Source organism: Nannospalax galili, unplaced genomic scaffold, assembly GCF_000622305.1.
Source record: "Nannospalax galili isolate Female #2095 unplaced genomic scaffold, S.galili_v1.0 scaffold255, whole genome shotgun sequence".
NCBI classification, from domain to species: Eukaryota; Metazoa; Chordata; class Mammalia; order Rodentia; family Spalacidae; genus Nannospalax; species Nannospalax galili.
Genome location: NW_008338999.1, coordinates 6,426,344 through 6,442,670, shown reverse-complemented (window position 1 = coordinate 6,442,670; position 16,327 = coordinate 6,426,344). Strand labels below are relative to the sequence as shown.

Below are 16,327 nucleotides of genomic sequence, written 5' to 3'. Positions count from 1 at the left end.
GAAATGTAAATAAAAATTCATGTTAATTAAGATATACCAAAGGAGTATACTTGTAGACCCGTTTACACATTGAAAGCATACATCACTCACTGGGTGTGGTGGCACACACCTTTAACCCCAGCACTTGGGAGGCAGAAGCGAGTGGATCTCTGTGAGTTTGAGGCTAGCCTGGTCTACATACCAAGTTCCAGGCCAGCTGGGGCTACAGGGAAACCATCTGAAAAAAGAGTGGGAAGTGATTGCCTAGTGAGATTCGCAAAAAAAAAAAAAAAAAAGAAAAGAAAAGAAAAAGAAAACATACCTCATTCCTCATTTTGACATGGCTAATTTAATAAATTTCCAAACAACCCCAACCCTTTTTCCTCTTCCTGCCCTGTCACACACACTGCAGAAAAGTCAGCACCTGAAAGAAGCATGCAACGAACACGGAACATCAACTGGTAAACGGAATGAAAGAAAATGGAGTTCTTTAGAAAAGATTTTTATTTTTGACACACAGACATATAAGTGACATTTGCCCACTAGATAGAGCAGTTTAAGACGTAATTAGAAATGAATTACCATTCACATGTGACAATATTCATAGACAGGTCTCGTGTTTCCTCAATTACCTTTGAAAACTGACTAAAATATCACAGCATACTGGCTAAACTGGTAAGTCTATTTTTCATTTAGAAGAGTAAGATTGAGTTGGAGAAGTGAAAAACCAAGGCACAGACCATTTCAGAAACGTGAAATAATAAAAACACCTTATCTAGCATCACATGGGCAATTTTCCTTCCAAAGTTTAAAACCATTACTGTTAATTTCTGTGGACGAGATAATGTATCACATGAGACTTTCAAAGAGAACATATAAAATATGGTACTGTTCTTTCTTTAACATGCCTCATTAGGAATACCATATCCCAAAGATGTACTGAGATGGGTAGTAGGCCTACCCATATTAGAAAAGCTAATATGGCTATATATATTTTTGGGGGTTTTTGTTTTGTTTTGTTTGAGACAGAGTCTCCCTGTAGCCACAGCTGGCCTGGAACTTGCTGTATAGACCAGGTTGGCCTTGATCTCACAGAAATTTGCCTGCCTCTGCCTTCCTGAGTGCTGGACTTAAAGGCTATATTTTAAATCCTTCCTTTTTCTTTTCTTCCTTTCTTCATGGTTTTGGGGAACAGAACTCAGGGCCTTAACACATGCTAGGTAAGCACTCTACCACTAAGCTTCATGTATAGGGTTCTTCCCCCCACACTGGAAAGTTCTCATAAATATGCCCAATAATTTCTATTTTGAAAATGTAAACTATCTCATAATAGAAAACTGGAACAACTCAAGATTAATCTTACAAATTGTTTTTAGGAAATAAATTTCCTAATGCCTTGTTTTATATATCAAATTTGTGTTTAGCACAAGTAAGTTGACTATATTGTCTTTATTAATTACATTGAAACCTAATAATTTATCAGTGAAAAAAATAAAGCACATTGAACATCTGTGTTCCATTTATGAACATATATTGTAAGTGGAAGCTTACATCATCCCATGTTCATGAATACTTATTAAATATGCATTGACTACATTATGCAAGGTATTAAGAATTCTATATTAGGATAGTAATGAAGTTTAGTCTATTCTAAAGATAATATATGCAGGATTTAAAGATACTTTTCCATTTTTCACATTTGTACAAGTAGAAGATGGCTCAGGTTTTTAAATTCTGCATTTCTATGCACTTGAAGAATACTTTCTGAACTCAACAGTAAAACATTCTATTGGTAATGCTCACTTTTCTGATTCAAATCAAAAGCTATCTTTTTACATTAAGAAAAGAAAGGGCAGGGGATGAACACAGTTGGCAGAGTGCTTGTCTAGCATGCCCAAAACCCTGGATGGGATCCCCAGTATCACATAAACTGAGTGCGGTGGTACATATGAGACTCTAAAAAAAGTCAAAAAAAGAAAAAAAAGAAAGAAATAGAAAAATCAATCCTTTTATTTTTACTTAATTGGCCACAATATGAATGAGATTTCTAAAATGAATTCAGTTCATTCATATAAGGCCTTTACACTGTATTATGCCTTGCATTCAATAATGTCAAGTGGCTGCATAGTTATTAACTGTCTATGGAGCAACTATAAGTCATAGAGTGTTTCAAGAACAGTAGCTATTGACCATGCTTGTGTCTCACAGCTGAAAGGACAGTACTGGCCATTCTCATTTGTCAGTTCTGGAAGTCCCTTCCACGGGGATCTGAAAAAATGAAGAACACTTCATGAGACATAATTTCAAAATAGGCAAGACTAGTGATTTTTGCCTTATCCTAGAGAAAGTAATCATTCACAGGTATTTGCTAAAAAATAGAACAGAATATTTTAAAGTTGTATTGTCTATATAAAGAATTTAGAATGAAATTATCCTTTGAAATATTCTATTTTGTGATTTAATACTTTTAAATACAAAGGAATCTTTTCATTATTATTATTATTGTTATTATTTTTCTACTTTTGTGATAAGGTCTTGCTATGTAACTCCAGATGGTTTAAAACTTGCTATAAGGCTGGCTTTCAACTTATATGCCTAGCTTCCTTCATTACTAAAACTATAGAAAAAGGCTATCATTCTAAATAATTTGTAAACACAGAGAGAAATATCCTCTCAGGCATAATTTCAGGGTTTTTTTTTTTGTTTTTTTTTTGACACGGGGTCTCCCTGTAGCTCCAGCTGTCCTGAAACTCACTATGTAGAACAGGCTGGCCTTGAACTCACACAGATCTGCTTGCCTCTGCCTCCCAAGTGCTGGAATTAAAGGCATGCACCACCACACCTGGCTTTTTTTTTTGTCTTTTGAGAGAGGGTCTCATTATGTAGCTTGGGCTGGAGTAGAACTCATGATCTTCCTGTTTCTATCTCCCACGTGCTGGGATTACAAGAAGATGTGATGCCACCAGGTCTGGCAATAGTTTTGGTCTTAGAGTTTAGTTTATGGCTCAGATTGTAAATATGTAAGTGTATTATGCATGAACTTGATAGAACTAGAAAACTAAAAAAATAATACAGAGACACTAAGAAGTGTAATTAGGAAAATGCTGATTAATTTCTTATTCTGTAGAATAACAAACTGATTTACCATATACTTGTATTCTAACACTTAGTACTTTATCTTATGTAATGCCTCCAGCAATCTTGTGAGATAGGTACCATAATTACTCTTTCATATAAAGGATGAAGGATTTATGGAAGTTAAATAACTTGTGCCAGATCTCATTGTCAGAACACAGTACTATCAGTGTATCTGACTGATGTTCCTGTAAGAAAGTAGATATAATTTATGCCATTTATACATAATTAGTCTAAGCAGTAAGATGCAGATGCACTTAGGCATACTCTAGAATTCAAGGAATTAAGACAAACTTTGGCTGAATTTCTATCACCTTAGGAAATATGTAACACTGACATGTTTTAATTTACTCATCATTGGGACAAATGTTATAAAAAATACTGTTTGAAATAACAATCAAAAGACCAACTGATATTTTAAATATAATCAAAATGCTCTGAAAATTATTTCTTGATAAGTCAATCAACTTAAAGGCCCAAAGGAATGCTTTAAGTGTTTGTATTTATTCTAATCTAACTATATCCAAAAATATGTTTTTTTTTAGTTAAAGACTATTCCACATGTACAAAGCATAAAATACCAGATCTTTCACTTAAATTAAAACCTAAAATAATTAAGGGAAGGTAAAAATTACATGCTAGAAGCTATGTTGAAGAGCAAAGGGCTCAGGTTTTATTGGGATAAACAGAGCATACAGAAATGAAGTCTAAGGAAAGCTTACTTCCCTAATACTTGCCCACTGACTAGACATGAGGCACAGAAATGACAAGTCCATGACAACTTACCTCTCAAGATGAACATAATGTCGGGAAAGGACATTTTTAACCAAAAATATAGTCTTTGCAGCAATCTCTGGGCCCATCAATTTGGAAAAATATAACTTTGCACGAAGAAAATACCCAATAGGCCATAACCACTCCTAAAATACGATTCAAAAAGAAGAACTGTGAATAGCTAAATTTATGTCAAAAATAATTTAAACTGAAAACTCTGAGAAAAGAAATGGAATTCTTACGGGTCCTTGGTGATAATTGAAACCTTTAGCAAGATTGTAGTTGTCATTGTCCAAGGCATTGTCATAAACTCCGCAGTAAACCATATCACTGCAGTGATTGGGATAGAGATAAGTAAAGATCAACCACACAGAAGACTCAGAGCAACATCAACTGAAAGGTCAGAAGAACATGCAAATCATTTTCCCTCCAATCTACAGAATTAGTACATCACTTGACATTAAATTAGTATATACTGTGGGGACAGTGGTGCACACATCTAATGGAGCACTCAGGAGGCAGAGGCAGGTGGATCTCTGTGAGATGGAGGTCAGCCTCGTCTACATAACGAGTTCCAGGCCAGTTGGGGCTACAGGGAGACCCTGTCTCAACAAAGAAACAAACAAAACAAAACAAAATTAGTATATACTGAGTTCAGAGGACTTTTAATTTATATGTGTATGTGGCGGGGTGGGTATGGCTATGTCTTGGTACTAGAGGGCAGACCACGTGGCGAGTATCGGGGAGGATCATCACAGACTATATTTGAAATGAGAGCAGAACAAGGGCTTTGTGGGGAGGAAGGCTACTAGGTGGGAGTTGGGGAATGGGGGAGGAGGATTAACAGAAATAACATATGCATGAAAGTGCCATGATTAAATCATTATTTTGTATACTAATTTAAAGAATTAATAAGTATTAAAGTATCTTCAAGGAGGCAGTGTGACACTACCAAGTACTGTACAGCTTAAAGTCAACCATTTCACTAGCTTTTAATGTATGTATAATAATTGTTCTTTCAGTTACTTGAATCAGTAAAAATTAAAGATGAAGATGCAGTTTTGATTATAGAGCAGAAAAGTATTTATCTATTTATTATTTTTTTGTGGTGCTAGGGATCAAACTACATATTTTAGGCAAGCATGCTACCCCTTAGCTACATTCTTAGCCCATGCAAAGTGCATTTATATACATGTAGGCAAAACACTTACACATGTAAAATAAAAATAAAAAATTTAAGCCGGGCATGGTGGTGCACGCCTTTAATCCCAGCACTTAGGAGGCAGAGGCAGGTGGAGATCTGTGAGTTCAAGTCCAGCCTGGTCTACATAGTGAGTTCCAGGACAGCTGGGGCTACGGGGAGACCCAATAAATAAATAAATAAATAAATAAATAAATAAATAAATAAATAAATACAACAATTGAATATGCATATTGCTGTAATACATAATTTATTTTTTATTTATGTGTATGAGTGTATTTTCTGCATGCACCTGTGTTGTACAATGCCTGTGGAAGTCAGAAGAGGGCTTCAGATCCCCTAGAACTGGAGTTACATAGGGTTTTTAGTCATCATGTGGGTGTTGGGAATGGAAACCAGGTCCTCTGCTAGAGCAGCCAGTGTTCTTAACCTCTCTCCAGCCCTACATACAAAATTTCATATCTCAAGAATAAAATCAAGCCAGGTGTGGTGGTGTTTGTATGCAATTCTGCCATCTGTAGCCCTGGCTGGCCTGGAACTCATTAGAAAACCTGCAAAGGTAAGGATCTGTTATCTATTAACATAGGAAATAAGTTCACAATAAAGATCAAGCTTCAAAGGAGAGTGGAAGGAAAACAGAAAGATAATTAGAAATATGAAAAAAAAAAAGAAATATGGCACAAACCAATTTGTAACATAAAAACAAAATTCTTTATGTAAAAAGAGTTATGTAATTACATAGAAAGGATGGAGAGGATTGGTGGTGACATAGCAACATTTGCCATCACTACAAGTAAAGAAATAATGCTTAATACTTAAAGTATCATAAACAGAGCTGGAGAGATGGCTCAGCAGCTAAAAGCACTGGCTTGCTCTTCCAAAGGACTGGGGTTAAGGTCCCCCCGAACCATCCCTAACTCCAGTTCCAGGGGATCTGACACCCTCTTCTGGCCTCCATGGGTACTGAATACATGTGCAAAACACTCATACACATAAAATAAAAATAAAAAAAAATCTGTAAAAACTCTATAAACAGCTGCATATACACGTCATTTAGAAATATGGAAGAAATTGTTAGAAAAAAAGCATACAGACTATCTTTGAGTAGAATTAGGGGTAGGGACATGTAGTAAGTGACTGAAAAAAATTGCTGGGTGTGGTGCTGGAGAATGAACCCAGGGCCTTGTGCATGATGGGTTATTTGTGCTACCACTGAGCTATCTTTTGAAGAGCTTTTATTTTTGTGAGACAGGATATCATGTAGTCTGGCTGGTCTCAAATTTGCTATGTAATGGAGGATGATCTTGAATTCATTATCTTCCTGTCTCAATTTGCCAAGTGCTGGGATTGTGGGCATGTATCACTGTGCCTGGTTTAACAGCCTGTGTGTGTGTGTGTGTATATATATATATATATACCCCCATGGGCATTGCACGGCATATATATGTGTATATACACACACACACACATATATATATATATATGTATGTATGTGTGTTGTTTTGTTTCTCTTTTGAGACAGGGTCTTGAATGCTAGGATTAAATGTGTGAGCCACCAGGCCTGGCTCTGCTTTTGTTTATTAGACAGTGTCTCACTATGTAGCCTTTGCTGGCCTGGAACTAACTATGTAGACCAGGCTGGCCTTGAACTCACAGATAGATATTCACCTGCCTCTGCCTCCGGAGTACTGGGATTAAAGGCATGTGCTATATGCTACCATACCTAGCAAGAGCTATTTAAAAAAGTATTTATTATTGTTGTGATAGGTGAACTCATGGAACTTTTTTGGCACATGCTAGGCAAATGTCTACCAGTGATCTATATCCCCATGAGTTTTTGTTGTTTTTTTGACAGTCTTGCTCCATAGTCCAAGTCAGCCTGGAACTCATGTAGCCCAAGCTGGCCTTGAACATACAGGAGTCTTCCTGTCTCAGCCTCCAAGTGCTGATATTACAAGACTAGGCCACCACATTCAGCTTTGGTTTTTGTTTTTGCTGTTCTGTTTTGTTCTTCAAGACAGGGTGACCATGCCAGGCGTGGTGGCACATGCCTTTAATCCGAGCACTCGGAAGGCAGAAGCAGGCGGATCTCTGTGAGTTCAAGGCTAGCCTGGTCTATATAGTGAGTTCCAGGCCAACTGGGGCTACAGGGAAACCCTTTTTTAAAAAGATTAAAAAAAAAAAAAAAAAAGAGACAGGGTGGCCTTGAACTCTTGATCATCCTACCTAAGATTCCTAGATGGAAGCCACATGCCTGAAAATATGTTCTACAAATTCTCCCAGATATGTGACCATAAAGTCCAAATACATTACAAAATGAATAGAAAAGACTGCATATTTGTCAAGATGGAAGTGATGCTTATTCTTGGATAAAGGGATTTAAAAGTAACTTATTTTTCTTTATATATTATTGTTGCTTTCCAGTGCTCATATTAATCATGTATTACCTTTTTTAAATTTTGAGCCAGGGTCTCTATGTAGTCCTGCTTCTAGCCTAGAACTCACTATGTATACCAGGCTAGCCTGGAACTCAGAGATTCACCTACTTCTGTCTCCTGAGTGCTAGGATTAAAGGCTTGCATCACCCCACCAAGTCCTCATGTATCACTTTTATAGCCAGAAAAAATAAGAAAATATTCACAACATATTAGTTTTATGCACTAAAAGAATTTAAATTAGTGAATATATGGCAAGCCAGGGGCATTTTTAACATTGCAACTCATTAAAGTGACAGATTTTTAAGATGTTATTGATAAACAAAGGCAGAATGGTTAATATCAATCTATGTGGAGTAAATATAATATCAACAATCTTCTTAATACTTATATTTCAACTTACTCTGGATCTAAAGTTTTCATGCCGAGGGGACCGAGCAATTTTTTTTCTGCAATTTCCAAAGCTTTCCATGCTTTTTCAGCAGTAAAGAGCTCAGGGGCCTAATGAAGGTCAAACAAACCAAGAAAAAAATAAGTATTTTAAGATCATAGAAGAATTAATTGTCACTCACACAAACTAATCATAAGGTTTGACAAGAATGGCTGGGCGTGGTGGCACACGTCCTTAATCCCAACACCTAGGAGGCAGAGGCAGGTGGATATTTGTGAGTCCCAGGCCAGCTGGGGCTACAGGGAGCCCTGCTCAAAAACACAATAATTAAAAACAAAAACAAATAATAGTAATAATAATAATAATGATAATAATAATAATAAATGTTGAAAAGAATGAAAGAAATTTAAAAATATGGTTTAGGGCAGAATCTGAGTGGATACCTAACCAAATCTAGTCCTACGAGGCTGAACTGGACACACCTGTCTCAGACTAAGACATCACAGAGGTGACTGTTGCATTTCACTGTAGGAACATGTACCAGATCCAAAAGGGAAGCACCAGAGTTGTAACAGAGGCAGAACTCACGTAAACTCATCTAATTTACTCTTAGATTTACGGGAGTTTCCTTTAAGTTTCCCTCTGTCTTCTGGGGTCATAATAAAATACAGAGGAACTTGCACTCCAACAGCAGAGCAGTTTCTTGTAACACACAGAAGGAAGAGAGAAAAATCATTAGCTTTACTGTGAAATGAAGTGACATGAACTGAACCAAACTACTTCTGTGTATGCTTGCACTTCCAATGCTACTAATTCATAATGTTACCCCTAGTAATCTTGACAGTGACACCCAGGGACGTGTAGACGAACACAATCATTCCCTAGCTCACTGCCCTTAAGAGTTTTCTTAGCTAAATAGAAGGAATTACAGAAAAACACAAGGAATGAACTTAAGCTATCCAAGGGCAGTCTCTAGTTCAGAACTTCCTGGCTAGTACACTGGGGCACTAGTTGTGGAATGCAAATGTCCTCTGTTTCAGGGAAGAGGGTAAGCACTGGGGCTAACTGAAGCAGCTGGATCTGGCCTAAACAGCCTAATCCACTCAGCCCACCTTGTGACACAGATATCAAATATTATATGACAAAACACCAGGAAACATTTTGTCTGTCATCATCCATTAACACCTGTGTTTTGATACTGATTGTTATAAGTTAGAGGTGATATGCATACTTTATTAGTGAGAGAAGACGATATAAACTATCCTGAAAGCAATAACCTTTCACAGTTAAATGAAGCTTGAACACAAGTAGGAAAAAAATAAAAAACCTTAGTAAATCCTATCAAAACATGTTGTAACAATTCAAAAAGGCACATCACCTACCACAACCATTGCTATGGTAAAATTAGGCCTGAGTTGATAGTCACACCAAGGACTTGACGCTCCATAGGTGTCTTTGTATATGCCACGCTTGTGAACTAGATTCGGATGCTTCTCATTAGGGTCTGAAGGGTCTTCAGAAACATGAAACAGCCTTTCAAAGTTGTTTTGTATTCTTCTGTTCCACTCATCGTATGAGATTGGTACAACCTTCCCTGAGGAGTGATAAAAGACATGGCACTGTGGACATCCAAAGCATTTCAAATATCTAGTTATAGTCAAACAGCCCCATTTAGCTTACTTATTTCTATCTACTAGAAGGAAATAAACTGTCTACTTTTTAAAAATGTCTACTTTGGATTGAGATGTGCTATATATTCACTGGACTTCAAAGCCTGAGTACCTCCCCAAGAATGGAAAGTAGCTCAGAAACAGTTTTATATTGATTACATATTGAACACTTTTATTATATTTATTGAGTTAAATAAAATCCTATAAATAATTTCACCTACTTTTTTTCAAATATGAACACTAGAAAATTAAAAATTATGTATATAGTTCAATATTTCCATTGGACAGCAGTTGTTCTAGAAAAAGCTGTAAAAATTTCAAAACCATTCATGGATATGCAACTTGCTCATAAAGTGAGGAAACAGAAAAGGTCAATGAGGCAATAACTACATTGTTTTTCTTATTTTCATTCAAAGTTGCTCTAAGAATGTGTTTAGTAACCAATTTTGTTATAATTTCCATATTGGAAATTAATAATTTTTTTCCTCCTAAAATTTAGGGTTTTCTAGTAGTAGTTGACAGAATCAAATCATGATAAAACAGGTTAAGAACATGGGTAGTGCATTAGAAGTTTCTTTGTAAATAAAAGAGCAGGGGCTGCCAAGATAGCTCAGTGGGTAAAGTGGCTTGCCACAGAATCCTGATGGCCTGAGTTGACATGGGCCAGGAACCCAAGTAAAGGCGGAAGGAGAGAACCCATGCCACAGAGTTGTCCACTGACTTCACATGCATACCATGGAACACACATACCATGGCACACACATACCACCCCACCCCAAGTAATATACACACACAATAATAAAAGAACAGCTTACCATGTCTTTTTACTCTTACTTCATGATAAGGAAAAATATTTTTCTTGGATAATTCCAGCAACCAACGAACAGTAGATTTACATAAGCCTACAATTTCCACAGCAGATCCATCTCTAAAATTAAAAAGAGTTATTTTAAGTTGGATTTATTTAACCACTACTTAAAAAGGCATTCCATAAATAATTTTGAGCTGAGGATGTAGCTTAGTGGTAGAATACTTGCCTAGCAAGCAATAAGAAAGGCTCTGGGTCCCAGTGCCACAAAACAAAACAACAAAAACCACATTTTGATGAATATTATAACTACTGCATTATAAAACAACTATCTGTTCCCAAATCTTTGCTTCATTTTACTTTTTAAAAATAAATGTATTTATTTAATTTTATGTGTATGAGTGTATTACCTGAATATATTTAAGTGCATTCTGTGTGTGCAGTGCCTGAAGAGGTCAGAAGAGGGTGTTGGATCCCCTGGAACTGGAGTTATAGATGGCTGATAGCTGCCATGTGGGTGCTGGTACCTGGACTACAAGAACAGTCAGTGCTCTTAACTAAGCCATATCTCCAGTCCCCAAATCTTCACTTTAAAAGGAATGTGTATTTTATAAAAAAAATCTCTTACTGGGGCTGGATAGATAGCTCAGTGGTTAAGAGTATTGACTGCTCTTGCAGAGGACCTGGGTTTGATTCCCAGCACCCACATGGCAGCTACGAACCGTCCTTAACTCCAATTCCAGGGGAATCCGAAACCTCTTTTGACCTCCACAACATTGCATGACATGGGTGCATTCACATACATGCAGGCAATACACTCATACAAATAAAATATTTTAAAAAATCTGTTTTACCACCATTCATTCATTCATTCGGTCTTTTTGAGACAGGGTCTCCCTGTAGCCCCAGCTGTCCTGGAACTCACTATGTAGACCAGGCTGGCCTTGAACTCACAGAGATCCGCCTGCCTCTGCCTCCCGAGTGCTGGGATTAAAGCTGTGTGCTACCACGCCCGGCTTACCACTGTTTATTTTTAACACATTTAAAATTTTTTCCTGATTTATTTTTATTTTATGTGCATGAGCGTTTTGTCTACATGTGTATAAGTACACCCATCTGATACAATGCCTGTGGAGGCCAGAAGTCTTCAGATCCCCTGGAATTGGAGTTTCAGAGGGTTGTTAGCTGCCATGTGGGTACTGGGATATGATCCTGGGTCCTCTGCAACAGCAGCCAGTGCTGCTGACCACTGAAACAGAAACTACTTTTTATTAATTTGATACAATGCTGGGGAGTGAATTTGACGCCTCAAACATTCTAGGCAAGTGCTCTGCCTCTGAGCTACAGCAGGAGCACAGCAGAAACATTAAACGACTAGTCTTTGGAAAATTCTACTTGAAGATAAAATTTTGGATAAGAAAACAGCTTCTAAGCTGAACTGAGTATTACAAACTTCATACTTGCTGATAGTTTCTAGAATCATAAAAAGAAAAACCCTTAACAAATTCTGGGATTAAAAAAAGAGAAAAAAGGTTCAGAAAATGAAAAAAGAATTTAAAAAGACAGATCAACTAGTTGTTTTCCATGCTTATAAAAGACAGGCATAGGGGCTGGAGAGATTGCTCAGTGATTAAGAGCACTGGCTGCTCATCCAGAGGATCGGGTTCAGTTCCCAGCATTCCAGCATCCACCTGGAGGCTAGCAACTGTGTACAACTCCAGTTCCAGGGGATTCAAAGCCCTCTTCTGGCCTCCATGCTGCACTTACATATACACAGGCAAAACACTCATATGCCTAAAAACAAATGAATTTAAAAAAGGAATATGTGAATCAAAAGGGCATCATTACAGAAATGCTGTAATGCATGCACTACCTTGGAGTGGCTGGGATTCCTCTGTTTCTAGCTCGATCACTTTCTCCCATTTTATCCATCCATGTGCCACAATTGAAGCGATTCCCCCCATAAACAAATCCTGTTTCTTCATCAACCCCTGCAGTTATATTAAAACCTAAAAAAGGAAAATAAAACACTTATAAAGAAGGCATGGTGGCACAGGTCTGTAATCCTAGCACTCAAGAAGCAGAGGCAGGAGGATCACTCACAAGTTTGAACCTGGCCAATGTAATGAGTTTGAAGCCAGGCAGGACTACATAGTGAGACCTTGTATTAAAAATAAACAAATAAATACATAAACAAAAAGGGGCCGGGCGTGGTGGCGCACACCTTTAATCCCAGCACTTGGGAGGCAGAGGGAGGAGGATCTCCATGAGTTCAAGGCCAGCCTGGTCTATATAGTGAGTTCCAGGACAGCTGGGGCTATAGGGAGACCCTGTCTGAAAAAGACCAAATAAAAAAAAAGCCTGGTACAGTGTTACAAGCCTTTATTCCTAAAACTGGGGAGGCAAAGGTAGGCTGATCTCTGAGACTGAGGCCAGCCCGGTCTACACAGTGAGTTCCAGGCCAGCTGTGGTTATACGGAGACCCTGTCTCAAAAACAACAACAACAACAACAACAACAAAACCCAAACCAAAGAAGCTGGGCATGGTGGCACATGCTTTTAATCCCAGCACTTGGGAGGCAGGGGCTGGTGAAGCTCTGAGATACAGGTCAGCCTGGTCTACACAGGGAGTTTCAAGCCCACTGGGCTACAAGGGAGACCTTGTCTCAATGAAAAGAAAGAAAGAAAGAAAGAAAGAAAGAAAGAAAGAAAGAAAGAAAGAAAGAAAGAAAGAAAGAAAGAAAGAAAGAAAGAAAGAAAGAAAGAAAGAAACAGGGATGGAAAGAAAGAAAAAAGAAAGAAAGAAAGAAAGAAAGAAAGAAAGAAAGAAAGAAAGAAAGAAAGAAAGAAAGAAAGAAAAAAGTTAGTTTTGAGATGGCTCAGTGGTTAAGAGCACTTGCTACTCTTCCAGGGGACCCAAGTTAAGTTTCCAGCAACCATATCAGACAGCTCACAACTGCCTCTAAGTCCAACTTCAAGGGATCTGTGCCACACATGGTATTCACTCATACAGAGACATGAATACAAATAAATCTTTCAAAAATATGTATTATAGTGTACAAAAATTAACATTTATAAAAAGGAATAAATTAAGATAATTACCCTGAAGATCAACTTGGTAATAACTTAAAAGCTGAAGATGTGTATATTACATAGTAATTTCACTTCTCTCTACACAAGCTCTTAACTATGTGCACACGGAAATACATATTATGATAGCCATGGTAACAATGCGTACACTGGCAAAAACGTAAATCACCACTCAGTAGAGGACTGGCCCAACATCGTGTATATACTAGGAAATACTATCATTTAAACTGATGAATTAGAGCTATATGGGACAAAATAGATGAATTCTCAAGATAAAAAGATTTAGAAAATAAGTTATAAAAGGATATATAGTAGCCGGGCATGGTGGTGCACGCTTTTAGTGCCAGCACTCAGGAGGCAGAGGCTGGTGGATATCTGAGTTCAAGGACAGCCTGGTCTACATAGTGAGTTCCAGGCCATCTGGGGCTACCAAACAAAACAAAACAAAACAAAAAAAACAAAAAAGGATATATAGTAAGAAAATTTTCTGTAAAAGCTTAAAATACAGATAATATTAACATATACAACTATGCTTGCTTATACTGAAATAGTATTTGTATAGAACTTAAGAACACAATAGTGATATAACATACTAGATATATACGTCATAACATATCACATGCAATTGCATATACTCAAGCATGTATAAAGTATACTGGAAATAGTATACCCTGGTTACAGCAAAGTCATGAGTGCTAGATAAGGAGAGAAAAGAAGAAAGAGATGAAGCTTTGAAGTTCAAAGTAAACAGAAAGTTCAAAGTAAAACAGAAAGATCTAAAGATATTTAATTTCAATGCCAGATTCAAAGGTAAAATTATACTGCTTGCTTTGAGTTGAAATGTTTCATAACTAAAAAAATAGTTTGAGGCTAACCTAGTCTACATAATGAGTTCCAGGTTAGCAGGGCTTCATAGTAAGATCCTAATTTAATTTATATAATATTTTCAAAATGACAAAATTATAAAGAAACAGAATAGATTAGCAGTTGCCAGGGACTAAGGGTGGGTGGAAAGGGTATGGGTGATTATAAAGGGAGACTCTTGGACTGGAAAGACGGCTCAGCAGTTACAAGTGTTTACCACACTTGTAGGGGACCCAGTTTGGTTTCCAGCACCTACACAGAGGCTTACAACTGGTCATAACTCCAGTTCCAGGGGATCCAATACCCCCTTCTGGCCTCTGTGGGTATTGCCTCTGTGGGTATTGCACATATGTGGTACATGAACACTAATACACATAAAAAAAGGGGGCAGGGAGTAACAAAAATCTTTGTGTGTGAGCTTGGCATGGTGGCACATACCTTTAATCCCTCCACAGAGAAGGCAGAGGCAGGCAGATCTCTGGGAGTTGCAGGCCAGCTTGCTCTACATAGTGAGTTTCAGGCCAGCTGGGCTACATAGTGAGACCCCGTCTCAAAAAACAAAAACAAAATCTCTATGGTGATGGGACAGTTCTACATCTTTATTGTGGTAGTGGTTTTGTGAAGCTACAAATGGGCTCAGATTCCAGGCCAGCCAGGGTTACATAGTGAGATCCTGTCTCAACAACAAAAAAGTAAAAATTCTAAGGTATGTATACCCTTCCCCCACAAGTTAATGTAAAAACTGGTGAAAAAAGGTCTATAGTCTAGTTAGCAGTATAATGCTAATGTCAATTTCTTGATTTTCATATTTTACTTCAGTTATGTAATGTAAGACATCTCCACTGGGGAAGTCTAGGAGACAGATTCACTGTGTTCGACGTATCATTTTCATAACTTTTTATAACTCTTTGATTCTCATTATAGTTAAAAATCTCCATGCACACAAGGCAATGCATATTTATAAGACTAATGGTAAATATACAGCAAATTCATCAAAATGATTCTCAAAGTCCAGAGAAATGAGGGAAAAAATGAAATAATTAGCCTTATATTGGCTGGAAATGAGAGTGTGTCTTTGAAATTAAAACAATATATATTGAGCTCTGCTTCCCTGGGCCTGCTCGACGCGCAGGCCTCTCTCTCTCTCTCTCTCTCTCTCTCTCTCTCTCTCTCTCTCGTCAATCACACCCTCTGCGCCTTGATTCCCCCACCCTCTTCATCCTCCCATCTCCTTGCTCGTTTTTCCTCCTAGCCTGGGTCCTGTCCCATTCCTTGTCTTGGCGCCCCAGACATGGGATGGGGGTTGGGGGGGACGACGGACATCGGACGGACGACGACACCACCACCACTGCTTCCTGATCCTTTGCATCCAGACCACCACCACTGCTTCCTGATCCTTTGCATCCAGACCAACTCAGTTCCTTCTCGGGTCCCCAGGAGCACTCTGGGCCTGGACCCGCCCTCACCTCCCTCTGCTTCCCAGGGCCTGCACCACCTGCCAGCCTCTTCCCTGGACACCGGGGCTGACCTTTCCTCTTCCTGATCCTTTACATCCAGACCAACCCAGCTCCTCAGTGCAGAACCCAGGGGCCCTTGGGGCTGCTTCCCACCCCCATTTTCCTTCACATCTCTGAATGGCACGGCCACCAGCTGCCCTAGACCAGAATCTTTACTGGGCCCGGCTTCCAGGCCACTCCAACCCCCAAATTCCTGAGGCCAAAAAATCTTTCCTGGAGGGATCCAGACCTTAGGAGAAAGCCTGAGAGCATCTGATCCTCATCTGACTTGGGCCTCTGTGGGAACTCCTGAAGACAAAAGCAATCTGGCCACTCCAATATAAAATCAAAAGAGAGAACCAGAAGCTTAGAGGAACCAGCTTTTCGTGCCCAAAAAGTAAACCACAAAGACACATAACGTTCACAAAAAGAAGCAGACCTAAACATGAAGGCTTGAGTCTCACACAAGAATCAGGAACTACAG

At 38.3% G+C, this 16,327-nt stretch overlaps 1 protein-coding gene across 2 annotated transcripts in view; it reads right to left on the bottom strand.

The window, feature by feature from the left end:
* Nucleotides 1-465: 465 nt before the first annotated feature.
* The window catches only part of Agl (amylo-alpha-1, 6-glucosidase, 4-alpha-glucanotransferase), an 85,822-nt gene continuing 69,960 nt past the window's right edge, over nucleotides 466-16,327 (bottom strand). The window contains exons 28-34 of one of the 2 annotated variants that reach the window (XM_029563839.1): nucleotides 12,267-12,402; nucleotides 10,401-10,513; nucleotides 9,298-9,509; nucleotides 7,928-8,025; nucleotides 4,131-4,218; nucleotides 3,901-4,034; nucleotides 466-2,247 (exon numbers count right to left, since the gene is read on the bottom strand). In XM_029563839.1, coding sequence (XP_029419699.1) covers nucleotides 2,130-2,247; nucleotides 3,901-4,034; nucleotides 4,131-4,218; nucleotides 7,928-8,025; nucleotides 9,298-9,509; nucleotides 10,401-10,513; nucleotides 12,267-12,402 — 899 coding nt within the window. In that variant the 3' untranslated portion in view covers nucleotides 466-2,129. The remainder of the gene's footprint in view (nucleotides 2,248-3,900; nucleotides 4,035-4,130; nucleotides 4,219-7,927; nucleotides 8,026-9,297; nucleotides 9,510-10,400; nucleotides 10,514-12,266; nucleotides 12,403-16,327) is intronic. The other variant, XM_008833693.3, reaches the window with a different exon arrangement.